Here is a 27,006-nt window from a genome sequence, read left to right as displayed (position 1 = left end):
GACAACGTATGTAGCGTGACTGAGCCGGCATGTAACAAGCAACCAACCTCTGTAGCGTGGTCCGAGCTGGCTGTATACAAAATGAAAATACCTGGGGTCGGGCTGAACGGGGATCCCTTTCATCTGCGGCTTACCTCCGAAGCAAAGGGAACATCCAGACCCCGCTCAGCACCGACCGCTTACCTGCTCCTACACCGAACTGCTGTGCGTCTAGTTTCAGTCAGCTGACTACGGCTAGTCAGCTGATCAAGAGACGTAAAGAACCCGCGGTGTGGACTGGTAACGGGCCACGGGTTCTTATGCGTCCTTCCAGCTCCTCCCACAAATACAGGCTAACATGTTAGCCTTTAGACTTATCGTATGATTTGCAGGTTTAATTGTCAATCAGCTCAAAGGGCAATAGTTGACAGCAAGGGGGGGGGGGGGGGGGGGCACTTTTATACAGGTGAAATCTAATACAAGAATCCACAGCAAAGAAGTTATCATTCCCAGCATTTGTGTGGGCTGATCATAGAGCGACCTTCTGTGAATTCCTACAGAAGCCTAATTGTTTACTACAAAGCCCAGCAAGCCTTTGTCAAGGCTTATAGAAAAAAAAAAGATCAGAACTAGTACTAGTAAAGCTGTGATGCGACAGACCTGTCTGATAGCAATACCTATACACATGGCTCTAAACGCAGCATAGCGTCTTCACCCACATTTACGAGGATTAATCGTAAAAACAATATACCTATAGGTTGTAAAATGCATCAGCCTGATAAAGACACAGTATGTTTATTTTCCTGGTTTTATGAAACACGCATTATATCTTCCTAGTTGTTAAATAGCAGCAAAGTAAAAAGGGTGTGCATGTGACACACATTTCCCTGTTAACAGTTTTCGTGCATACTATAGGTTTCTTGAAACATGTTTTATATCTTCCTAATTGTGTGATAACAACAAAGTAAAAACTGCCTGCAAGTAACACGCATCTGCTCTATAAACGGAGTGTTCTTGAATATTATTGATTTCGTCAAACAAAATCTTTACGAATACCAAAAAAATATGTCTGGAAAATATTTTCGTCCTAGATGCGCTGTTTCCTCAACTTTGCCTTTGATAGATAGCACTAGCCACACAGAGGAATTGTGTCATGGTCAACCTTTGGAGCTTGTTGCTGAGATTGTGAATGGTGGTGGGGATACTGTAAGGCATCATGTTGAATGGGGCAGGGGTGAACAAGGAGACCACAATTACATATCAGAGGAGTGGTGGGGAGGGTGAAGAGGAGCTTAAAGATGAGGATGTCAGCAGACCTGTTGGTCTGAGCAGTAAAGCAGGCGATGCTGGTGCTGGATGGCTTGAGAAAAAAAAAAGTTCTAGAACAGGGGCACAGTTGGGTAGTGATGTACCTAACACTTCACAGTATCCTGCCATGTGGAAATTTTTTACTATGTTACCAGATACAGGAAACCAGGGACCGTGCCTTATCTACAGAGAGAAAGTAAGGCACAGGCAGGGTCTGACTTTAGGAATTGGGCCTGTAGTGGCATGTAGTGGCATCACCAAGCCTGGCTATAAGTATTGCAATGAACACAGTTTGCAAGGTTTAAAAAACACAAAAGTCCATCCAGATCAAGCTAAAACCCTACTCTGTTGATCTAGAGGAAGGCAAGAATCCCCCATGAGGGTGATGCTAATTTCCCCATGACTGAGGAAATATTCCTTCACGAATCCAATATGGTGATCAGAATAAATCCCTGGATCAACGTTAGTTCCCCATCAGTTTAGTATCCATAACCTCTAATGTTATTACTCTCAAGAAAAACATCCAGGCCCCCCTAGAACTTGTTTAGTGAGATCACTAGAAAGACTCTTTACTGTCCATTTATATTTGTAGATTGAGATCAAATTGCCCCTAAAACATATTTTTTCCAAACGAAATAACTTCAAGCTTGATAACCTGTCTTGGTTCTGTAATCCTCCCATACCATGAATTATCCTTGTCGCCCTCCTCTGCACCCTTTCCATTTCAACCATGACCTTCTCATATGCAGAGGCTCAGAATTGGACACAATACTCCATATGTGGTCTGACTAGTGATTTATACAGAGGAAAAATGATGTCCCTGTCACAAGCCTCTATGCCTCTCTTGATACATCCCATGACTTTGTTCGCCTTGGCAACAGCTGCCTAGTACTTTTCACTAAAGTTGATCGTAGTGTCCACCAGTAACCCCTAAGTCTTTTTCCCTAAAAGTTTTACCTAATGTCTTATTATTTAGCACAAACTTTTACATTTAGTTGTTATTGCCCAAGTGCATAACCTTACATTTAGTAACCTTAAACTTCATTTGCCATGTCTGTGCCCAAGCCTCCAGTTTCCCCATATCCCTCTGTAATACACTGTTCCAAAAAATAAAGGGAACACTAACATAACACATCCTAGGTCTGAATGAATGAATCGTATGAAATACTTTCGTCTTTACATAGTTGAATGGCCTGACAACAAGATCACACAAAAATTATCAATGGAAATCAAATTTATCAACCCATGGAGGTCTGGATATGGAGTCACACTCAAAATCAAAGTGGAAAACCACATTACAGGCTCATCCAACTTTGATGTAATATCCATAAAAAAAAAAAAAAAATTAAAGAGGGAGAGAAAAATGTGTTTTTAGAGGCAGCAGTCTGTGTCATAATCATTTTTTTTATTTATTTACAGTGTAAAGTTATCCTAAATGTGAAAAAGATCAAAGATTTGTTAAAAACACTGTTCCTTTTGTGTCTTAGCCAAGGTATATAAGGTTAGACCTCTGTTCAGCATTTTTGAAACCCATTAGCAAAGCAGATCTGGTGAAACATTGCGCTTTGTTTTAACAACATATTCCTATACTGTCATTTACCTATATTATCAGATTGCAGCTGCATTGTAGGAATTATACAGAGGACTATTCCCTTTTTAAAATGATGTATACGAAACAGAAGAATAATCCTCTACATATTTATCTAGTTTCTAGTTTATACAGAATGATGTGTGTAGTCCAGCAGTATGTGCCACTGCGTCGGCATTCAATGCCTCTCCAGCTGTCAGCAGACTGCTGAGATCACGTGACAGTGGGGGACTCATTGAACGCTGCCGCAGCGGCTTGTACAGCTGGACTGCACATGGGGCTGGCTTGTCAGGGATGACAAGAAGAAGCCAAAACCTTTGTGATCAGATGTCTCAGCCGAACAGGATCACTGGAAAGGCTTGAGACAACAGTCATCCAAAGGAATGCTGCTCATGGAGGGACCATTAGAACACAAAAATAAAAGGTTAATCCACCCCACACATGTAAGGCAATTACATGTACTTGGCATCACATGCATGTGAAAAGTTAATAAAACCTGGAATACCCCTTCAAGGTGATAAGGTAAACTTTATAGTTCTGGGAACTAAAGCACAGGGGTTAAATAAAGTTAATGTGTGCTCAGGAACCATAAAGCAAGCTCAGAAGCTGATCTTGCTTCATAGTACCTGCTGCTTACAGTAATTGACACTGTTAATGACGGACCACAGCTATTACGCTGATATGGGTCATCAATTAGCATTTTTATGGCTAAATGATCGGTGCTGATTTTAAGCACATAAGCAGTAAAATAAACTAAAGCTACATAAATTGTATAGCGCCTTAACCATATTAAACCACATAATAAAGATAAGTCAGTTTTGCTTTAACATGCATGGTGTACTTAACCTCACAAATTATTTATATATATATATATATATATATATATATATTTTTTTTTTTTTTTTTTTTTTTTACAGTTTTGCAGTATATTTTATTGTTAAATGAAATGTGTCATTAAAAAGTACAATTGGGCATGCAAAAAGCCTTTATACTGTATACAGTGGGGATCAAAAGTTTGGGCACCCCAGGTAAAAATTTGTATTAATGTGCATAAAGAAGCCAAGGAAAGATGGAAAATTCTCCAAAAGGCATCAAATTACAGATTAGACATTCTTATAATATGTCAACAAAAGTTAGATTTTATTTCCATCATTTACACTTTCAAAATAACAGAAAACAAAAAAATGGTGTCTGCAAAAGTTTGGGCACCCTGCAGAGTTAATATCTTGTACTGCCCCTTTGGCAAGTATCACCGCTTGTAAATGCTTTTTGTAGCCAGCCAAGAGTCTTTCAATTCTTGTTTGAGGTATCTTTGCCCATTCTTCCTTACAAAAGTCTTCCAGTTCTTTGAGGTTTCTGGGCTGTCTTTCACGCACTGCTCTTTTAAGGTCTATCCATAGATTTTCAATTATGTTGAGGTCAGGAGATTGTGAAGGCCATGGCAAAACCTTCGGTTTACGCCCCTGTGGATTTCGAGGTGTGTTTACGATCATTATCCATTTGTAGAAGCCATCCTCTCTTTAACTTCAGCTTTTTCACAGATGGCATCAAGTTAGCATCCAAAATTTGCTACAATTTTATTGAATCAATTTTTCCTTCTACTCGTGAGATGTTCCCTGTGCCACTGGCTGCAATACAACCCCAAAGCATGATTGATCTACCCCCATGCTTAACAGTTGGACAGATGTTTTTTTCATTAAATTCTGTCCCCCTTCTTCTCCAAACGTACTTTTAACCTCATCGGTCCACAGAACTTGTTTCCAAAATGCATCATGCTTGACTATATGTTCATTTGCAAAGTTCAAATGCTGATTTTTGTGGTGAGGACGTAGAAGAGGTTTTCTTCTGATGACTCTTCCATGAAGACCATATTTGTACAAGTATCTCTTTATAGTGGAATAGTGTACCACAACTCCAGTGTCTGCCAGATCTTTCTGGAGGGATTGTACAGTCAAACATGGGTTTTGAATTGTTTTTCTCACAATCCTGCAAGCTGTTCTGTCTGATATTTTTCTTGGTCTTCCAGATCTTGCTTTAACTTCCACTGTTCCTGATGACTGCCATTTCTTAATTACATTCCAAACAAAGGATATTGACATCTGAAAATGGTTTGCTATCTTCTTATAGCTTTCTCCAGCTTTGTGAGCATCAACTATTTTCAGTTTCAGATTTCATGGTGCTCATTGTTGGGGCAAGGTCAGATGAGTCTGGGCATTTATAATATTTGAGATTGACATCACCTGGTCTTCCCAGATGATGATTGAGAACAATCCATGTCACTGGCAGGTCTCAGCTTTGCAAAGGGGCCAGTGCATGCTATAAATTCTGCAGGGTGCCCAAGCTTTTGAAAACGCCATTTTTTTGTTTTCTGTTATTTTGAAAGTGTAAATGATGGAAATAAAATCTAACTTTTGTTGGCATATTATAAGAATGTCTAATCTGTAATTTGATGTCTTTTGGAGATTTTTCCATCTTTCCTTGGCTTCTTTATGCAAATACAAATTCTTAATACAAATTTTTACTTGGGGTGCCCAAAATTTTTATCCCCACTGTAGCTGTGTAGATGGAAAAAAAAAAGTTATGGCTCTTTTAAAGCAAAGAAGAGAAGTAAAAATAGGGGATAGTAATTAAGAGAAATCTATTTACTTTGTTTTGCTTTGTTTTTTTTCCCTAGGGAATTTTGTCTGATATAACAAAGGTGACTCGGCTCCATGGTTTTGACCCCGTATGGTTGGTTCTGGTAGTTGGAGTAATTATGTTTACACTTGGCTTCGCTGGATGCGTAGGTGCTTTGAGAGAAAACATTTGCCTTTTGAAGTTTGTAAGTGAATCATCTAAAAAATAGTCACCTGTTTTGGACTGTAATATTTAATCGTATTTAATCATACAAAGTAATGCTTATACAGTGGTCCCCTGACATACGATGGCCCAACAAACAATATTTTAAACATGCAATGGCCTCTTAGAGCCCATTGTATGTTGAAGGCAGCATCAGCATACGTGTCAGGACCATCGCTAAAACGGCTATCCGGCAGTGCTGACCGGATAGCCGTTTAACCCGTTGCCATCTAAGGAGACGGCAACCAGTGTATGGCGTGGTCTCAAGTCAGGAGGCCACGACAAACTGACCGGCCACCAGCTGATTCCTGTAGCTGGGGGCTGGGGTTAATAGCCGACATGCGGAGGGCTTACCTCTTTCCTTTCTTTCTGTGGCACCTCGTTTGATTGAGCCTGGCTGGACAAGGCTTAACCAAATGAGCACAGTGCAATGGAGTTCTATGGAACTCCATTAATCTGTATGAGGAATCTAATGATTCCTCCTAAATGTCTCAGGGACCAATAAAGTGTAAAAAAAAAAAAAAAGTTTTTAATAAAAGTAAAAAATAAAATAAAAAAAACACACATTAACCCCTCCATATTAAAAGTTTTATTCGCCTCCCAAATTCCATATAAAAATATATAAACATAATAAAAATATAAAGGCACAATAGAGGAAAGACCGGGTGGCACCACTAGTTAGATGCATTCAACAAGCAGGTAAATATGTACGCTTGGGATAGGAGATTCAACCCAAGTATTAAACAGTTGAGGGATGCATGAAGCCAAGAGTCCAGTATGAACATAATCACAAATATTAGAAAGTAGCCTCCACTGCACTCACCTCTAACACTTCAAGTCTTCATTTCAATTAATTAAAATCGGCAGAGCAGAACGATAAAATTGACGCCGTAGCAGAACCGGGTGTGCACAAGGCAACTGAGCCATTTCGCGGTATTCCCCGCTTCCTCTGGCCTCTCAGACATCATCCACAGGAGACACTAAATGGGAAATTCCTGGTGACATCACTGGTCTGGGGAGTGAACAATTAAAATATTGTTAAAATACTGTTAAAATACTTGACAATGACTGTTTGCAATTATTATCTAAAGGTCTCAATTTTTAATTAGGAGACTGCATAAGGGTTTTCTCATAGCATTCTCCCAGCCCTCTGGCAGGGAGCACATGGTAGGTTTCACACTGGTGTGGTTCTCTGTGGCGGCCATTGTTTCTGTGATGCTTTGTAGGGTGGTGTGGCTCAGAGCCAGAGGCTTGGTCGGGCATCAGTGGGGCTGCCTGGCCACTGGGTTGCTCCCCTGTGGGCATGGGGTCTCGGAGGCAGTGGTCGCCGCCTGGCGCTACGCCAGTGTCAGGTTAGGGACCCACTGTAAATAGGTGGCCTTGACGTGGCGAGTGGGCTTGTACTTTTTGAGCAAAATATATACTAACAACCTGTTAGTGTTTGAATGTATGCTGAGAAGCAAATAGATCAAAATACAAATTGTGGATGTGCGGCTGTGCTTCTTTTTCTCTATTGTTGTTCTCAATTTTTGTGTGCCGAATAAATTTGATCCTACAGCATTTGAAATCAACCTTTTCAAAGGCATTAGAAAAATGAATTTTTTAAAATATTTTGAAGTGAATAAAAGAGAAAGAAAAAAAGGTGAGATTCCAGCATCCTTAGGACCATTAGGCTTTTTTGCACCCACTGTGTTTTCCACTGCAGAACAAGAATGTCTGCTCAATATGGAAGATATGTACACTGATACCAGATAAAATTAACAGGTGGTAACCCGTCGAAACTGATGTACAGTAACTCCCTGACATGCGATGGCCCCGACATATGATCAAATCGACATACGATGGCCTCTCAGAGGCCATCGCATGTCGATGCCAGCATCGACAAACGATGCTTTTATATGTCGGGGCCATCGCATTAACTGCTATCCGACAGCGCAAAATGCTTAAGCTGCTGTCGGATAGCAGTTTAAGCATCCCGCACAGGTTCACTTGCCTATCCTCGCTGCTCCGGGTCCACTTCGCGATCCTCCGGTGTCTTCTGCATCTTCTCCGGGGTCCGGGCCTCGCCTTTCGGCGTCGATTTTACGTCGCTGCGCACGCCGTGTATAATAACGTCACCAAAAAAGCGAGGCCCGGACACTGGAGAAGATGCAGAAGACACCGGAGGATCCCGAAGAAGACGCTGGAACAGCGGGACAGCATTGGGAGCCCCTGGGACAGCATCAGGAGCGGTGAGGATGCAGTCCTGAGCAGCGAGGACAGGGGAGTATTAAATTCACTTTTTACATTGCACGAATCCCTCAACATACGATGGATTCGACAAACGATGGGTCGTTTGGAACTAATTACCATCGTATGTTGAGGGACCACTGTACAGATAAAAGAATTAACAGGTGGTAATCCGTCATCTTTTACCCCACAAATCCAACCCGGCAACAGTCTAGACATAATGGCAGCCCAAGTATCAAAAGACATGAAGTCCCTCACATATCCTGTGGCATCTGACAATTGAGTCAAGAAAGGACCTTATCTTTAACCCCTTCCCGACCTATGACATACCTGTACGTCATGAGTGGGAAGGTGTTCCCGACCCATGACGTACCTGGTACGTCATGAACATTTTTGCCGCTACTCGCGGCATCCCGCAGCGCCCGGTAAGATGGGTGCTATCACTGATAGCCAGCCATCTTACCATGCGACCACGGGGGGTTTCATCCCCCCCCCAGTGATCGCTGCTATCAGCTAGTCAAATCTGACTAGCTGATAGCAGCGTTTTGCTATGAGAATACTTAGCAGCATCTTCATTGGCAGCAGTGAGATCGCCGTAAAGCGATCTCACCGCTGCCTCTGGGAGTTTCAAAACTGCAACTCCCAGCATGCCCAGACAGCCTTTGGCTTTCTGTGCATGGTGGGAGTTGTAGTTTTGCAACATCTGGAGGTCCACAGTTCTCTCAGCATGCTGAGTCTGTCCAGGCATGCTGGGAGTTGTAGTTCTGTAACATCTGGAAGAGCACAGATTGGAGACCATTATACAGTGGTCTCCAAACTGTGGACCTCCAGATGTTGCAAAACTACAACTCCCAGCATACCAGACTGCCCAAGCATGCTGGAAGTTGTAGTTCGGCAACATCTGATCCTTCAGATATTGCTGAACTATAACTTCCAGCATGCCTGGGCAGTCGGGGCATGCTGTGAGTTGTAGTTTTGCAACAACTGGAGGCACACTAGTTGGGAAACATTGTCCGTTTCCTAACTTAGTGTTTCCCAACAACCTGTGTGCCTCCAGCTGTTGCAAAACTAACTCCCAGCATGCACTGACAGACCATGCATGCTGGGAGTTGTAGTTTTGCAACAGCTGGAGGCATACTGGTTTGGAAACACTAAGTTAAGTAATAAACTTTCAAGTGTTTTGCAACCAGTGTGCCTCCAGCTGTTGCAAAACTACAACTCCCAGCATGCACGGACAGCCAAAGGTCATGCTCGGAGTTGTAGTCATGCGACAGCTGGATGTTTGCCCCCCCCCCCCCCCCGCCAATGTGAATGTGCAGGGTACACTCACATGGGCGGAGGTTTACAGTGAGCGCTGCAAGTTTGAGATGGCGCAAATTTTGCGCTGCAGCTCAAACTCCCAGCAGCAAACTTGCTGTGAACTTCTGCCCATGTGACTGTACCCTAAATACACTTACACTAACCTAAAATAAAAAGTAAAAAAACACTACATATACACATACCCCTACACAGCCCCCCTCCCCTCCCCAATAAAAATGAAAAATGTCTGGTACGCTACTGTTTCCAAAACGGAGCCTCCAGCTGTTGCAAAACAACTCACAGTATTGCCGGATAGCCATTGACTGTCCAGGCATGCTGGGAGTTTTTTGCAACTGAAGGCACCCTGTTTGGGAATCACTGACGTACAATACCCCTATGTCCACCCCTATGCAAATCCCTAATTTAGGCCTCAAATGCACATGGCGCTCTCTCACTTTGGAGCCCTGTCGTATTTCAGGGCAACAGTTTTGGGACACATATGGGGTATCGCCGCACTCGGGAGAAATTGCCTAACAGATTTTGGGGGTCTTTTTCTTCTTTAACCCCTTATGAAAAGGTGAAGTTGGGGTCTACACCAGCATGTTAGTGTATAAAAATTTTATTTTTTACACTGACATGCTGGTGTTGCCACATACTTTTCATTTTCACAGGAGGTAAAAGGGAAAAAAGACCCTCGAAATTTGTAATGCAATTTCTCCCGAGTACGGAGATACCCCATATGTGGGCGCTCTGGAGGCGCACAACAAAGCTCAGAAGGGAGAGTGCACCATGTACATTTGAGGTGATTTGCATAGGGGTGGCTCATTGTTACAGCAGTTCTGACATAAACGCAAAACAATAAATATCCATATGTGACCCCATTTTGGAAACTACACCCCTCATGGAATTTAATAAGGGGTGCAGTGAGCATTTACACCCCACTGGTGTATGACAGATTTTTGGAACAGTGGTCTGTGAAAATGAAAAATACAATTTTTCATTTGCACAGTCCACTGTTTCAAATATCTGTCAAACGCCAGTGAGGGGTGTAATTTCCAAAATGGGGTCACATGTGGGCGGGGTCCACTGTTCTGGCACTATAGGGGCTTCCTAAATGGGACATGCCCCCTAAAAACCCTTTCAGAAAAACTCACTCTCCAAAATCCCATTGTCGCTCCTTCCATTCTGAGCCCTCTACTGCGCCCGCCGAACACTTTACATACACATATGAGGTGTTTACTTACTTGAGAGAAATTGGGTTACAAATTTTAGGCTGATTTGTCTCCTATTACCCCTTGTAAAAATTCTAAAATTGGGTCTACAAGAACATGCGAGTGTAAAAAAATGAAGATTTTGAATTTTCTCCTTCACTTTGCTGCTATTCCTGTGAAACACCTAAAGGGTTAACACACTTACTGAATGTCATTTTGAATACTTTGAGGGGTGCAGTTTTTATAATGGGGTCATTTGTGGGGTATTTCTAATATGAAGGCCCTTAAAATTCACTTCCAACCTGAACTGGTCCCTGAAAAAGTACGATTTTGAAAATCTTGAGAAAAATTGGAAAATTGCTGCTGAACTTTGAAGCCCTCTGGTGTCTTCCAAAAGTAAAAACACATCAATTTTTTGATGCAAACATAAAGAAGACATATTGTATATGTGAATCAATATGTAATTTATTTGAAATATCCATGCTCCTTACAAGCAGAGAGTTTCAAAGTTTGAAAAATGCAAAATTTTCAAAGTTTTCATGACATTTTTAGATTTTTTACCAAGAAAGGATGAAAATATCAGTGAAATTTTACCAATAATATAAAGTAGAATATGTCACGAAAAAACGGAATCAGAATGATAACTAAAAGCATTCCAGAGTTATTAATGTAAGTAACAGTGGTCAGATGGGCAAAAAATGCCCAGGTCCTGAAGGTGAAAATGGGCTGGGTCGTGAAGGGGTTAAAAAAGCCGATAAAGGAGTGAGTGTAGTTGTCATGTCCACACCATACTACAGTCAAGAAGCGTTTAGACAACTAGATAACACAGAAGAATATCAACAGCTAAAATTGACCCTACTCCAAAAATTTAATCTAAACTTACCGTAGGTCTTTTCTACAAGTATGTAGAAAATGGTGTTCTTGGTAAAAGTAAAGCAGAGGAATTTTTGCCGATGTTAAAAAACCACAATGGCATTTTTTACCCAAATGGCATATAATTGTTAACACACTGCCAGGACGACCCATCGTAGCGGGGATAGAGTCCATTCTAGAATATACATCAAAATATTTAGGCTGGCATTTGAGACCATTGTTGCCTGATATACCTTCATACATAAAAGACACGGACAGTTTTTTGCAATTGTTGGAAAATTTTCATTGGGAAAGCCAATTTAAATTAGCCTCAATAGATATGGAAGGCCTTTACACTCAGATCCACAAAAAATGGGGGTCCGAGTGATAAAACAATTCTTGGAAGCTGCAAATAAGTGAGAAGTTTGTCAATTTTGTCACTGAGGGACTCGATTTAGTTTTAAGTAATAACTGCTTTGTCTTCAATGACCTATGGTTCTCAAAATTTTCAGAATTTGACAGCTCAGAATTTGAGAATTAAATTTCCTACCTAAATACCAACAATAACATGAATATGTTCTTCACAAGCAAAATCAGTGATACTACCATTGAATTCCTGGATGTGGAAATAAAAACAATGGAAAATAAAATCATCACCTCTGGATATCACAAACCAACAGCTACCAACTCCTATCTGCATTATAAAAGCTACCATCCTCAACATACCAATAAAGCCCTTCCATTCAGTAAATTTTTAAAAATTTAAAAAAATTAACAACTTGGACCTGTTCTGTTTAAGAGGTCATCCAGAAGACATGCTCAATAGTGCGTTTAAGAAAGTGAAAGGGATTCCATGTGAAAATCTGCTAAACAAGAAATATATAAGAAAAAATCAAGTAAAATAAAACAATAAGGAGAGGTTTGTTTTTTCGTTCCAGCATAATCCTCTTTCTGACACAATTTGAAAAAGCCATACATCAAAATTGGCACATTATCCAAAGAGATCCGATTTTTCAAGAAGCAGCGGCAGATAAACCACTTATAACATTCAGACGCAGTTAAAATGTAAAAAACGAATTTGTCTCAGTAAAAATGGCAGATAACTGGTTAAATAAAAACTATCTTACCGGCAATTATAGGTGTTCGAAGCTGCCCCCATTGACCACAGATGAGAAAAGGAGCCTACATGAAGTTAGATGGCGCAGAAGTATTCGTTAGGGATTTTATTTGTTGTCGTACAGACTGGGGGATATATGCTATCCTGTGCCCTTGCAATCGCTTCTATATTGGTTCAACAAAAAGACATTTGTTCCATCGCTTTAGAGAACATAAAAGATTGCTTCAAACCAACTCTGGTGCGGCTAGGCTTATTGAGCATATGAGACTTGCCCATAATAATGACAGCAATTTACTTACAATGTTCGGTCTCACTGCTAATAGTAACGATAAAGAAAAAGTACTGAAACAGAAAGAATCACTATGGATCCTGCGCATGGAGGCTTTAGTGATCCTCAGTCTAAATGACTGGAATGCATTAAATGTGTTCTTGTGATCTTTCAGTACCTGTCTATCGCTACTAACCTTTGCATTCCTCTTTTAATAGTATTTTAACAATATTTTAATTGTTCACTCTCCGGACCAGTGACGTCACCAGGAGTTTCCAATTTAGTGTCTCCTGTGGATGACGTCTGAGAGGCCAGAGGAAGTGGGGAATAACGCAAAACGGCTCAGTTGTCTCGTGCACGCCTGGCTCTGCTGTGGCGTCTATTTTTTTGTTCTGCTCTGCCGGAGATCTGCCTGATTTTAATGAATTCAAATGAAGACTTGAAGTTTTAGAGGTGAGTGCAGCGGAGGCTACTTTCTAATATTTGTGATGATAAAAATAAACATATGTGGTATTGCCGCATTGTCGTATAATTTATGCACAAAGAAGATAAAATAATAAACATTATCTCTCAAAAATAAAAATATGAGGACCGAGGATACATTTTTTTTTTAAACAAGTGAGATCCTCAGAGGCCGACACAATAAATACCTCTATTATTCATTAATATTTGGAAGATAGGGATATCGATATACAATTTATTAATATAGAAATTATTAGTATAGAAATATAAAATACGATAAAATATGCAGATCAATATAATGTCATTATACCATACTAGGTCACAGTAATACCTTTATATGCCCACTAGATGGGAATATACCGCCCTAGTTCACAATGGTATTCAAAATTGACCACAAGATGGCAGCATAGATATCAACAGTATATAGCATATAGGCAGTTGGTATACATAAGAAATGAGTATATTAAATACAAGATATGTTAATACGTGCAGCATTGATTTTCCCGCTTAGAGATATTATTAATGAAACTTTGCCTTGATAAATGATAACTTATAAATTATTGATGGCTATGCAGAGGGGAATTTCCCTACTAAGTCTATAATTTGAGACTATTGAAAGACTTTTGAAAGATATGAATCACCAGTACAATTAAAATTATTCTGTTCAGATAGATTTCAGTGTCTGCAGATTCACTAAAGTTGTACCTGGACAGAAATCTATAAATTCATCCACAAATTGTGGGTAGGAATATATAAATTACTTTTAATGGGCACTGTCATGAAATCAAAAAATTGATATGTTGTAGTACTTAAGTACTACAACATATCTCTAATATACTTTAATAAAAAAAATAAAGTGATTTTAAAACCGTTTAAAATCACTTTTAAATTCGGCCACTAGGGGTCGCCCTCCTAGTGGCCGAATGCATTAGGCAGTGACGTCACTAATGAATTTTGACTCGTTGAAGCCTGGCAACGAGTCGTAATTCATTCACTTTGGTGCTCGCTCCTGCCTGCCAATAAGACAGGCGGGGGCGAGCGCTTTGAAAGAAGAGGATGTGTGCAGGCTCCTTGGCAGGCCCCGGCTCCCGGCGACAGGTAAAAATATCTATGTTGTGTCTGTTTTCAATGTGTTTTTGTGCCTTTGCGGGGGGAGGGGAGGGGGGGTAGTGGGTTGAGCGGCGGGAGCGGGATGTGCGGCCATTCACCTATACAGTATGCCTCCAGTTGTTTCCCCACTACAACTCCCAGCATTCCCTGACAGCCAATAGATGGGAGTTGGCAAGCTGGGAGTTGTAGCGGGGAAACAGCTGGAGGGACACTGAATAGGTGAACTAAGGGGGGGTGGGGAGTGAGTTGAGCGGCGCGACGGGGGGGGGGGGGGGGTTGCGGGCTGCGCGACGGGGAGCGGGATGTGCACAGCGATCACAAATACTGTTTTCAGCTATACAGTATGCCTCCAGTTGTTTCCCCACTACAACTCCCAGCATGCCCTGACAGCCAATAGATGTCAGGGCAAGCTGGGAGTTGCAGTGGGGAAACAGCTGGAGGCGCCCTGTATAGGTGAACTACGGGCCGAAGTGTCGGCCCCAGCAGGCATCAGTGACGTGGTGCCTGCTGGGGAAGTCTGCCTGGTAGTGAGCACACTACCAGGCAGACAAAAAGGCATTTTTTAATATGTAAAAAAAAATTTTTAAGGCAGGGAGACGGTTAGTGATAAATGGGTAATAGGGCAGGGACAGAAAAAAGAAAAAAAGTGATGGTGGGAGCTACCCTTTAAGCAAAAACTCTCCCTGCTATAGAATAGCCAACAATAATCAAAAAAATGTTTAACATTTTTATAGTTACCACAAAGTAGAAATGCCAGTGGATCAAGCAAATTAGATGGGATCAGCCTGTTCACTCAGCAGTCACAGATAGATAATCCAGGATGCTCTCCCATGAAGGAACCAAGGAATTGCCCATCCTCCCTTGCTACTACAGTTTAAAACAAAGTTCTGTTATCTATCAGATAAGAAACTAGCCAATCACGTCTCTAGAGCAAAAATGTGCTAGGCCTTTGTCTCGCCCAGATGTAATTATTTCACTGACCAGAGAGGGCACTCTTGTCCATGATTTGCTAAAATATTTTCTTAAAAATTAGCAGACATTACCTAAGATATAGATATATCATGTCAAGTCATCTCTCCAACTAATGGCCAATAAATATAGTTAGCTGGATTAGATTTCGACATCTAGCATACACACACAGCAGACATCTCGGGATTTCCCAAAGTCTTCAATCTGAATCTGACATTAATGGTCCCTCCCAAGTTTAAACTAATGAATAGATTCTCAGTCCCGTCTATTCTTAAAGTTATAAATTTATCAGATCAGAAATAACTGTATACTCTATTCATGGGACGAAATCAGACCACCAAATTACATACATATAAACTTATAGATGCAGGAAAACTATAACTAGTTATAAATGGTATACTGACCACATAACATAAACATGCCACTAATAATAATAATAATAATAATGATAGATAAAGTATATCTAATTACTATCAAGAATATAAGGGAAAGTATTTTCACACCTATACAGTGACCCCCCGACCTATGATGCCCCCAACATACTATCATTTCAACATACAATGGCCTCTCAGAAGCCATCGCATGTTGAAGGCAGCATCAACGTACAATGCTTTTGTATGTCGGGGCCGTCGCATAAACGGCTATCCGGCAGCGCAGACTGCTTCAGCTGCCGCCGGATAGCCATTTAAGGTGCCCCGTGTGCTCTGGTGATGATCACTTACATGTCCCCGACACACCTGACCGTCCTCTTCGGGATCCTCTTAATCGCCGTCACTCTCCATCGTCGTCATCACGTCGCCGCGCACGCCGTCCCGTCATCCAATAGGAGCGGCATGCGTAGTGACGTGATGACGGCGATAAGGAATGACAATCCCGGGCAGCGGAGACGGTCTGGAGTGGCGGGGAGACAACGGGGATGCGGCGACATCGATGGACGGCGACATCCAGGGCAGCGGTGACGGTCCGGAGCGGCGGGGACAGGTGAGTATACCTTCCTATATTTAACATTGCACAGATCCCTCAACATACGATGGTTTCAACAAACGATGGTTCATTTGGAACGAATTACCATCGTATTTTGAGGGACCACAGTACTCCTGAGCAAAAAATTACCTGAATTCCAATGTCCTTATCCAATGTTTATATAAACACAGACAAGGGGATGTTTCACACTTGCAGACACCATGTGCCATTCTGCATTTAACACTGAGAATCAACTTTATACAACATGGAGTTTTTGGCTTCAACAATTAAAATGGACGCCACACAGTATGATTGTTTGAAATAATTCTGGCCCATATAGCCTGACAGCATGCACAAATGTCCAAACTATAAAATGTAACATTAATTAAACCGCACGGTCAATGGTATATACATAAAAAAGTACCAAGAATAAGTCCAAAATTGCTTTGGAATTTTTTTTCATTTTGTATACCCTAAACAAAATTTTGAAAAGCGATCAAAAAGTCATACCAAAACAAAAATGTATTGATGGAAACTACAGACCACGGTGCAAAAAATGAGCCCTCACACCTCCCCGTCTACGGAAAAATAAAAAAGGGTTAGGGGTCAGGAAAGGAAATTTTTAAACATAATAATTTTCGTGCAAACAGTTATAACTTAAAGGGTAGCTCCCACCAAGTACTATATGTTCTAATATGTCCCTACCTAGTAGTAATCTAGCCCTAAGCCCCTACCTGGCTTCAAATTTTTTTTAAATTGCTTTAATAGAGCAGATTTAGTGCTTCTAAATCTGCTCTATAAAGCAGGGCAGGAAGCAGCGCTTCCCAGCAGGCGTGACGTCACTGATGCCTTGCTGGGCGCTTGCTTCAGCCCTCACATCGTCTATGCATGAGTGTTTTATTTATCTAATAGGGTGCCTCCAGCTGTTTCCCAACTACAACTCCCAGCATGCCATGAAGCGGAGAATTGTAGTTGTGAAACAGCTGGAGGCACCCTATTGTCTAATGTCATAGTGTCACAAGAATGCCTCCCGCGAGCGCTACCATCACCGCTAGCGGGGTCCCTGTGCCCACTAGCGGTGTCAAATGTGCCCCCCGCGAGCGCTACCATCACCGCTAGTGGGGTCCCTGTGCCCACCAGCGGTGACACAAGTATGCCGAGCGTGGCTCTGTTCCCCGTCCCTGTCAGCTGTCAGGGTACGGGAACAGATTTAAAAGCCTCGCGCGCAGCTAACGTAGTACTGCGCATGCGCAGTACTACACAAATAGCGTAGGGCTAATGCTAGGCTCCTAGCGCTGCCTACGTTACCCTACGCTATTTGTGTAGTGCTGCGCATGCGCAGTACTAAGTTAGCCGCGCGAGAGGCTTTTAAATCTATTCCCGTACCCTGAGAGTATTTAAATCTATTCCCCCCCTAAGACATACGACACCTGCAGGTTATTAGTACCCAGATGCATAACTTTACATTTATCCACATTGAACCTCATTTGCCAAGTGGATGCCCAGGCACTTAGTCTATCCAAGTCATCTTGTAACCTATACACATCCTCTATAGACTGTACCGTGCTATAAAGCTTGGTGTCATCTGCAAAGATAGAAACAGAGCTGTTAATACCATCCTCTATATCATTGATAAATAAATTAAACAACAGCGGGCCCAGTACAGAACCTTGAGGTACACCACTAATAACCGGGGACCAATCAGAGTACGAATCATTGACCACCACTCTCTGGGTACGATCCATGAGCCAGTGTTCAATCCAGTTACAAACTAAAGTTTCCAAGCCCAAAGGCCTTAACTTACCTGTCAGACGTCCATGAGGGACAGTATCAAACGCTTTAGCAAAATCCAGAAACACTATATCCACAGCCATTCCTCTGTCAAGGCTTCTACTCACCTCTTCATAAAAGCAAATTAGATTGGTTTGACAACTTCTATCCTTAGTAAACCCATGCTGGCTATCACTTATAATACAATTATCCCCTATGTATTGCTGTATGTAATCCCTTATAAGTCCTTCAAACAATTTACCCACAATGCACGTTAAACTTACCAATTTATAATTGCCTGTCGAAGACCTAGAGCCCATCTTGAAGATTGGCACCACATTCGCCTTGCGCCAGTCCCTTGGCACAATACCAGACACCAGAGAATCTCTAAATCTCATGAACAAGGGTACAGATATTACTGAACGTACCAAAGGATAGGGGATAAGATGTCAGATAGCCGGGGTCCCGCTGCTGGGGACCCCGGGGATCGCTGCTGCAGCACCTCGCTATCATTACTGCGCAGAGCGAGATCGCTCTGCGCATAATGACGGGCAACACAAGGGCCGGAGCATCATTACGTCACGGCTCCACCCCTCGTGACGTCACGGCCCGCCCCCGTCAATACAAGTCTATGGGAGGGAGCGTGGTGGATAGGGGATAAGATGCCAGGGGCAGACAACCCCTTTAAGCCAGTTCAGTACATTACATGATGTGTTACCAGCACTGACCTGTCCAATGTCAGTTCCTTCTTCCATAGTATATACAGAACTAAACCCATTCAGTAGCTCCGCCTTCTCTTGATTGCCCGTGACAACTTCCCCATTATAATTATTAAGGGGTCCTACATGCTCTGTCCTTGTTTTTTTTGTATTTATATATCTAAAAAAATATTTAGGATTAGTTTTGCTTTCTTTGGCCACCTGTCTATCATTTTGAATTTTTGCTGTTTTTATTAAATTTTTACAGATTTTATTAAGCTCCTTGTACTGTTTAAATGTTATAGCTGACCCATCAGATTTGAATTTTTTGAAGGCTATTTTTTTGTTGTTTATTGCTCTTTTAACCTCATTTGTCAGCCATGTAGGATTTAGTTTTAATCGTTTATATTTGTTCCCCTTTGGTATATATTTAGCTGTATAGTTATTTAGAGTTGATTTAAAAATTTCCCATTTACCTTCTGTATCAGTATTCGACAACCCAGTCTATGTCCTGTAGTGCAGCTCTCAGCCCAGGGAAATTTGCCTTTTTAAAGTTATATGTTTTTGCCTTCCCCGTCTGTCTTTGTTTTCTACATTTTAAGTCAAAAGTAACTATATTGTGGTCGCTATTGTCACGATTCGGCTGGCTGGAGGTGGATCCTCTGTGCCAGAGAGGGATTGGCGTGGACCGTTTCGGTGGACCGGTTCTAAGTTGCTACTAGTATTCACCAGAGCCCGCCGCAAAGCGGGATGGTCTTGCAGCGGCGGTAGCAACCAGGTCGTATCCACCGGCAACGGCTCAACCTCTCGTACCGCGCTTATCTCAGCAGTCAAAGGGAGTAGACAAGAGCAAGGTCGGACGTAGCAGAAGGTCAGGGCAGGCAGCAAGGATCGTAGTCAGGGGCAACGGCAGGAGGTCTGGAACACAGACGTGAATAAGACAGGGCGCTGTGAATAAGAGAACGCTGTGAGCGCTCCGGGGAGGAGCGGGGACCCGGAGCGCTCGGCGTAACAGCTATTACCAAGGTTTTCCCTCACAGTTACATTACCAACTAGCTCTGCGTTGTTGGAAATGATCAGATCCAACAAGGCATCACTTCTTGTTGGGTCCTCCACAAACTGGCCCATAAAATTATCCTGCAATAAATTTAGGATTTGTCGCCCCTTTGTAGTTTTAGCCAACCCCCAACCCCAATCTATATCTGGATAGTTAAAATCTCCCATTATTACCACTGTACCTGCCCGGGCGGCCCTCTCTATTTGTTTATGAAGCTGACCTTCTATCTCTTCAGTGATATTAGGGGGTCTGTAGATTACACCAAATACTATTTTTGCAATATTTCCCTCCTTTTGTAATTCTACCCACAATGATTCCACATCCTCAGAATCATCACACACTATGGCATCGTTCACACTGACTTTCATACCACTTCTAACATACAGACAGACTCCACCACCTTTTCTGTTCATTCTATCCTTGCGAAACAATGTAAACCCCTGCAGATTAACAGCCCAGTCATGCGAGGAGTCCAGCCATGTCTCAGTGACCCCAACTATATCAATATGTTCCTCCAGTATCGAGGTCTCAAGCTCCCCCATTTTATTTGCTAGGCTTCTGGCATTTGTGAACATTGAGTTATTGTGGTTAATGTTATTATTTGAGTTATAAGGGCTAATTGTACTATTTAAGTTATTGGGGCTAATGGGATTTTTTGAGTTATTGGGTCTAACGTTATTATTTAAGTTATTGGGGCTAATGGTATTTTTTGAGTTAATGGGGCTTATTGTAGTTATTGGGGCTAATGGAATTTTTTTAATTATTGGGATTACAATTTTTTGGGCTACATTTATTTTTACGGCTGGTTTGTAACCCATGGATCTCCTTATCCACTGCTCTTAACCTCCCCCCACAGGACTCCTCTCCACCCATCATTATGTACTGACCCCTCTCTAACCTATCCATCCCACTGTCTGCTTTCTTTGCTTTATTATCCTCCCCCCACTCGCCTAGTTTAAATACTCTGCCACCCCTTCCAGGATTCTCTCCCCCAGCACAGCGGACCCCCTTCCATTCAGTTGCAATTTATCCGTAGAATAGAGTTTGTACCCCAATGAATAGTCAGCCCAGTGCTCTAAAAACCCAAACCCTTCCCCCTTACACAACGACTTAAGCCATGCATTTAACTCCCTAAGCTCCCGCTGTCTTTTCTGCGATGTGCATGGCACAGGAAGTATTCCAGAGAACACAACCTTAGAGGTCCTTCCCTTCAGCTTGGCACCTTGTTCCTTGTAATTATTCTTCAAGGACCTCCACCTACCATGTATTCTGTCGTTGGTTCCCACATAGACCACAACAGCTGGTTCATCCCCAGCCCCCCCCCTCCCCAAGTAATTTGTCCACCCTTTCCACCACGTGCCAAACCCAGGGAGACAGCAAACCATTCGGTTGAGGTGGTCTTGGCAACAAATTATTCTATCAGTCTTCCTGATTATAGAATCCCCTACCACAACTAACTGTCTTGGCCTACCTGCGTTACCATCCCCCACACTACTAGTTGAGCTGTTCCCCCGGCTGTTAGGGAGACCAGTATCCACTAGGGTTGCCATCTCTGATACTGAGGCCCTCGCATCATCGCCCAACTTGGCAATTTTAAGTTGCCTTCCTTTTCACTTACTGGGCTTTGTCCCCACCTGACCTGTTCTTCAGCGGGGACAAAGCTAATGCTGCAGCTGGACAGGACCATGTTCTGGACGGTGTGGGGACCTCTAGTGGTCTCTCTTTTATATGCCGTGGTTTCTATTATAATTCAATTTTTATGAAGTATATTAGAAAGGTTAATATTTTGCCAAGATGTACAAACTAAAAAAAAAGTTTTTGATACTGACAGTGCCCATTTCAAGTGCTTTACCTGCTTAAGGAAAATGTTTCACTTGGGCAGAGGATACTAGTAGAAATACAGTAAAATCACCAATATACTTCAGCTGGGAACTCAAGTTGCAACAGCACTGGACAGAGAGGAGTGCGTATAAGTTTGCTTTATTTCTAATGTCATCCTCTGCCCTGGTAAATTTTTTAATTAGCCTAAAAGCTCTTTTCTCTCAATAACTGTTTACACAGAAATAGAAGACATAAAATTATTTGTGCAACTGAGCTTTATCCTCCGTTTCTTTCTATTGTAGATTTTAACACTGTCCTTGCTAAATATTTGCTTCCCATAATCAAAACTGAGGGCTTCTGTTGAAGTCTGTGTAACTAACAAAATAGCCAAGTATAGTTCTCAGGTGTCTGACAGTCCCACAGAATTTGAACAGAGTAGCAGTGGGCATGCTTGCTTGAGCCAGTTAATTTAGCCTGGGGGACATGGGGCTCCCATTCTTCCAGCAGTCTGACACCCAATAATGTTCTCACCTATTCTTGACAGTTTGAATAATATAAAAACACTTTGGAAATCTGAAGACTCTTGCAGATTATTACAGTGTATTGTATTAATCAACAATAGCCAGCACAATTATTTTTCTTTAATTTGTGTGCATAGCACTTAGCTCTAAAAAAAAACCCCATTGGCAAATAAAAGCACCACATAGGATGTAAGTGATTACAATGTTAGTGTATAAATACGTTTATAAAAAGGAGACTCTAGTATCCTATTAGGTTGCCTGTAGCTTGCATACAAGATGAGATATAGTTGAGCATAGAGGCATATAAGTTCTGTATGGAATCCTGTGGAAACATTTGCCCACAGATGTTGCAGCTGGGCCTTTAGATCGTGCACAACCAGCAACTAGTTAGGCCACGGAAGTGTTGCAATCTGGTGAAAACCCTAGGGAACTGTGTGTAGGCGAGCATTAACCTGCTGAAAAATTCCAGTTTAAGGCCCTGCCATGAAAGGCAACATACTGTACTGTGGCTGCAGGATGTCCTGCACATATCGCTCATCTGTTAGTGTCCTCCTATCACTACTAAGAGTAACCGAGTCTCGTATGTAGAGATGAGCAAATTTTCAAAAGATTCGATTCGACCGATTCGACACATTTTTTGAAAAAAATTGGTCCAAATGTATTTGCGGCAAATTGCTATTGCTATTTCTGGCCTACAAAGAGCCTCAAAAGGGTGTAGAACACTTTGCCTTGCTGTAACACGCATAGGGTGTATGCTGAGCTAGTGAAATAATACTGTTATTCAGTATGACATGCAGATCAGAGGCGTCGCTATTAGAATCACTGTCGCAGAGCGGCACAATGACAGAGCCTGGAGGTGGCATCAGTATGAGGAGATCATATAGTGGCTGAATAACGCAGCGTGGAGGTGGCGGCAGCATGAGGAGAACATATAGTGGCTGAATGACTAAGCCTGGAGTTGTCGGCAGCATGAAGAGACCACATAGTGGCTGAATGACACAGCCTGGAGTTGGCGGAAGTATGAAGAGACCATATACCCGCTAACACACATAGGTAGTGTGCGGTGTTGGTGAAATAATACTGTTATTCAGTATGACATGCAGATTACAGGCTTCGCTATTTGTATCACTGCCGCACAGCATCTGGATGTGGCAGCAGGGAGACCATATGGCATCAAAATTGAAGAGAATAAAGAGATTTTTTATGTCATTTTAATTTAATTTAATTTGAATGTATTAACATTTTTGAGTACCCATTCTGGTGAGCATTGAGCTGGTGGTGCTCCGCCAGGCGAAATACCACCTGTTCCAGCCCCTGCCTCTCAGCGCCCCCCCCCCCCCCAGACTGTGAAAGGGCAAATGTTTAATTTAATCAGTTATGGTTCATTGTTATCGCTCCAACCTTTTTCATTGGATTCTTGTGGTAATTCCACAGGTAATATATGACGTCGACGATCATAGGGCCTCAGTCTCGAAAGGATTAAATAGATTTTTTTAAATTTAAGATTTATATTAGATTCCCAAGTTTAATGTCCCGGCGCTTACTTTGAACTAATACTGTATGACCACAAAACCCAATCTAACAAGGAGTCACATGGTGGCACAATGACAGAGCCAAGAGGTGGCAGCAGCCCAACGATACCATAGGGCCTCACAATAGAAAAGATTAAAGGTATTTTGTATAATTTTAAATTGAAAATTTTAGATACATGAATATTTTAAGTTTTATCTAAGGTGCCAACAGCATAAGGGGACCATATGGTGGCAGAATGACACAGCCTGGAGGTGGCAGCCTTTGAAGATTTATGGTAGCTAGTGCTACCATAAAAAAATGTTTAGGTAATGTCCCAGCAGCATGATGAGACTATAGGGCCTCGCAATTCCTAAGATTAAAAGATAAGTTTTAAAATTTTAATTGAGGATTCATGGTAGCTGGTGCTACCATAAAACTTTTTAGGTAATGTCCCAGCAACATGAGGAGACCACATGGCGGCAAAATGACACAGCCTGGAGGTGGCACTAACATGAGGAGACCAAAATGTGGCAGAATGCCCAAGCCTGGAGGTGGCAGCAGCAAACGTAGACCATATAATGACAGATTGACACAGCCTGGAGGTGGCGGCAGCTTGACCAGACCAAAGGGCCTCACAATTTAAAAGATTAAAGATATTTTTTAAATTGCATGTGGCCATATTAACATCCCCCGGATACTTGATGAAGAACTGCTGCACCGCAGAGTAGGTGATTTTTCCCCCACACGAACAGTCTGCACTGACTGACTGCTACTGCTGCCGACTCCAGGGACCCCTGTTACACTACCTCCTGGGAAGGTAGGCTTCCACAAAGCAGGTGGTCTACCCCGGTCAGGTTTGGCTGCCACCATGCTGACTCTCAACCATGCTACTCTTGCTGGCTCAACTGCTGCCTCACGGGCAACCTGCCACCCTCTTTTCCTCATGATGAAGCCCCTTCTGCTCCCAAGTGCGATTGGCTTCATCATCATCGAGTTGTGTCAGCACGTCACTGATGTCCTCCTTAGGTTCCTCAACAGACTGGGAATGCTCACAACACAGCCTACCACGTCACTCTCTTCATCACTACTTGCCCGCCTAGCGGAGGAAGCGGGGGATGTTTCCTTCACTTCTTGGCTGGGCTTCTGACTGTCCCCTAGTAGATCATCCTGAGTAAAAATTGGGGCTGAACCCACAGCATAGGATACTAGGATACTTCTATGTGGGTGGGAACATAGGACAGTATGACATGCAGATCAGATTAAAAAAAATAAGTTTGTTTTACTTTATTTTGACGTAGTACAATAATAGAAAACCTGTATTGGGTATTTTATTTTTTTTTTATAATATTGACCTACAGAGTAAAGAGAACTTGTCATTTTTACCATACTCCAGTGGAAAATGTTTTTTTTTTTTTTTTTTTTAAATCAACTGGTGCCAGAAAGTTAAGCAGATTTGTAAATTACTTCTCTTAAAAATTCTTAATCCTTCCAGTACTTATTAGTGGCTGTATACTACAGAGGAAATGCTATATCTTTTTGGATTTCTTTTCTGTCACGAACACAGTGCTCTTTGCTGTCCAGAGCAGCACATGTTTGCTATGGGGATTTTCTCCTCCTCTGGACAGTTCTTGACACGGACAGAGGTGTCAGCAGAGAGCACATCCTGTGAACACAGCAGTTTCAGTGTGTGAAGTTGTCGGGTGTGTCTACTTTGAGCTCCAGACTTCCACACAGAGAGAAGCAGCGTTTTTCACCTGCCTTCCCAGGGGTGTGGCAGGCCCCTGGGGAGAGCTTTCCTGCATGGAGCCAAGGGAGTCTCGGGCTTCTACCTCTCGTTCCCGGCTGGCGAGAGGGGGGAAGATAGCATCTACAGCCGGTTCCAAGGTCGGGGTGAGGCGTTCCAGCAGGGCCCGTAGAAATGCGGAGCCCGCTCCCCCATCCAAACCCGAAGGACGCAAGGCTACAGCCAAGAACAGCGGACCTTCTGCTATCCCTGAACCCCAGCAATGGGGGGTACGGGGTCCAAGGGAGTCTCTGGAGATGTATGGGTCACAGATCCAATCCAAGATGGTGGAATATGAAGAGTTGGGAAGAAAACTTAGGAGCCTGAGGGAAGACCTGAAGTTTTCACGCTACCAGGCTGACAATGCCTCTGCAGGTAAGAGGCAGAAGTTTACTGCTCAGGTGCGGGCTCTTAAGGCAAAGGTGGCTGAGGTGGAGGAGGCCAGAAGGAACATTGCTGAGGATGCAGGGTTCTTTAAGGAAAAACTTACTAACAATGAAAGATTTAAAAACCTGCATGCATGTGCAGACAGCCATGAGGACAGCAGTGAGGAGGAAGATGGAGAGGAGGAAGGTGATGGAGAGTCAGGTGAAGCTGTGGAGAGTGAGGGGGATGCTGCCCCTGGTGCATGTGACCCCCAGCCCCCCCCCCAAGATAGCTACCCAGAGCCTTATCAAGTGGCGTTACCTTCCAGTGATGGGGAGATGGAGGATAGCTGTGAAGAGGACGCAGCTAGTGGGGGTTTGCTGAGAGCTATTGTGCAGCAGGAGTCAACTACCCGCTTTGAGGATTTTGCCTTTGGTGAAGATCTTGGCAAGAATGATGTAGTGAAGAAAAGGAAGAAGCAGAAAGTTCAGGAAACGGTATCTTTTGTTTTTCATTCATCCAAGCAGTCTGGGCCAGCTGTGAAGTTGGTTCAGGCTGCTGGGCCCCCCAAACTGCCAGACCCCGTTCCTGTCATGGACCGGCGCCAGCAAGGGGGGTACAGCATGGCGTCTGAAAAGGCTGTAGGCGCAATAGATGTGAAGCCCACCCATCCTGCCGGTAGGGAGGGGCAGGATGGGCTCATGGTGGGAAGTGGTGAGGCAAGCTATGCCACCGCGTGCTCGGGGGGGCGGTTCCCCGAGTGCTGTGGACATTACCGGCGCTGCGGGGCACTCCCCTGTGAGGGGGGGGAGTGTCCAGGCGCCGTTGGCAGAGAATGGTGGGTCCAGGTGCTCAGGGGGCGGTCCTCCGAGTACTATATGTTCTGTGGGCGCTGCGGGGCACTCCTCTGTGAGGGAGGGGAGTGTCCGGGCGTCAGAGTCTGCTGCAGAGCCCGTGCGGACGGGCACAGCTGGCACGGTGGGGATTCCCTGCGTGTCAGAGAGTGTGGGCGGAGCTGGGGTGCGCCCGGGGGGGCAGCTCCAGACTCCAGAAGGGACATCGCCCATGGAGGAGGAGCCCTTGGCGTCAACCCCAGCAACAGCTAAGACAGCAAAGAACATTATTAAACCAGCTATACTACAAGTCCCAGCCAGCCCAGAATCTGTTAGGCAGGTAATGAGTGGAGGATGTGAGAATGCTGAGTGTAGTAGTGTTGTGGATGAGAGGAGTGCATGTGGGAGTGTAAGTGGAGTGAATGATGGTGGGACTAGTAGTGGTAAGAGTG

The 27,006-nt window shown here is 43.1% G+C and overlaps 1 protein-coding gene across 6 annotated transcripts in view; it reads left to right on the top strand.

Annotated features, from left to right (window-relative positions):
* Positions 1 to 27,006, top strand: part of TSPAN14 (tetraspanin 14) — a 270,495-nt gene that overhangs the window by 156,420 nt on the left and 87,069 nt on the right. For 5 of the 6 annotated variants that reach the window (XM_056530943.1, XM_056530947.1, XM_056530945.1 and 2 more), the window contains one exon: positions 5,550 to 5,696. The exons of the other annotated variant lie outside the window; for it this stretch is intronic. In XM_056530943.1, coding sequence (XP_056386918.1) covers positions 5,550 to 5,696 — 147 coding nt within the window. The remainder of the gene's footprint in view (positions 1 to 5,549; positions 5,697 to 27,006) is intronic. 6 annotated transcript variants of the gene reach the window in all.

This window comes from Hyla sarda, chromosome 7 (assembly GCF_029499605.1).
Source record: "Hyla sarda isolate aHylSar1 chromosome 7, aHylSar1.hap1, whole genome shotgun sequence".
Taxonomy (NCBI): Eukaryota; Metazoa; Chordata; class Amphibia; order Anura; family Hylidae; genus Hyla; species Hyla sarda.
Note: the sequence above shows the minus strand (reverse complement) of the source record. Positions and strands in the feature narration are given on the sequence as shown.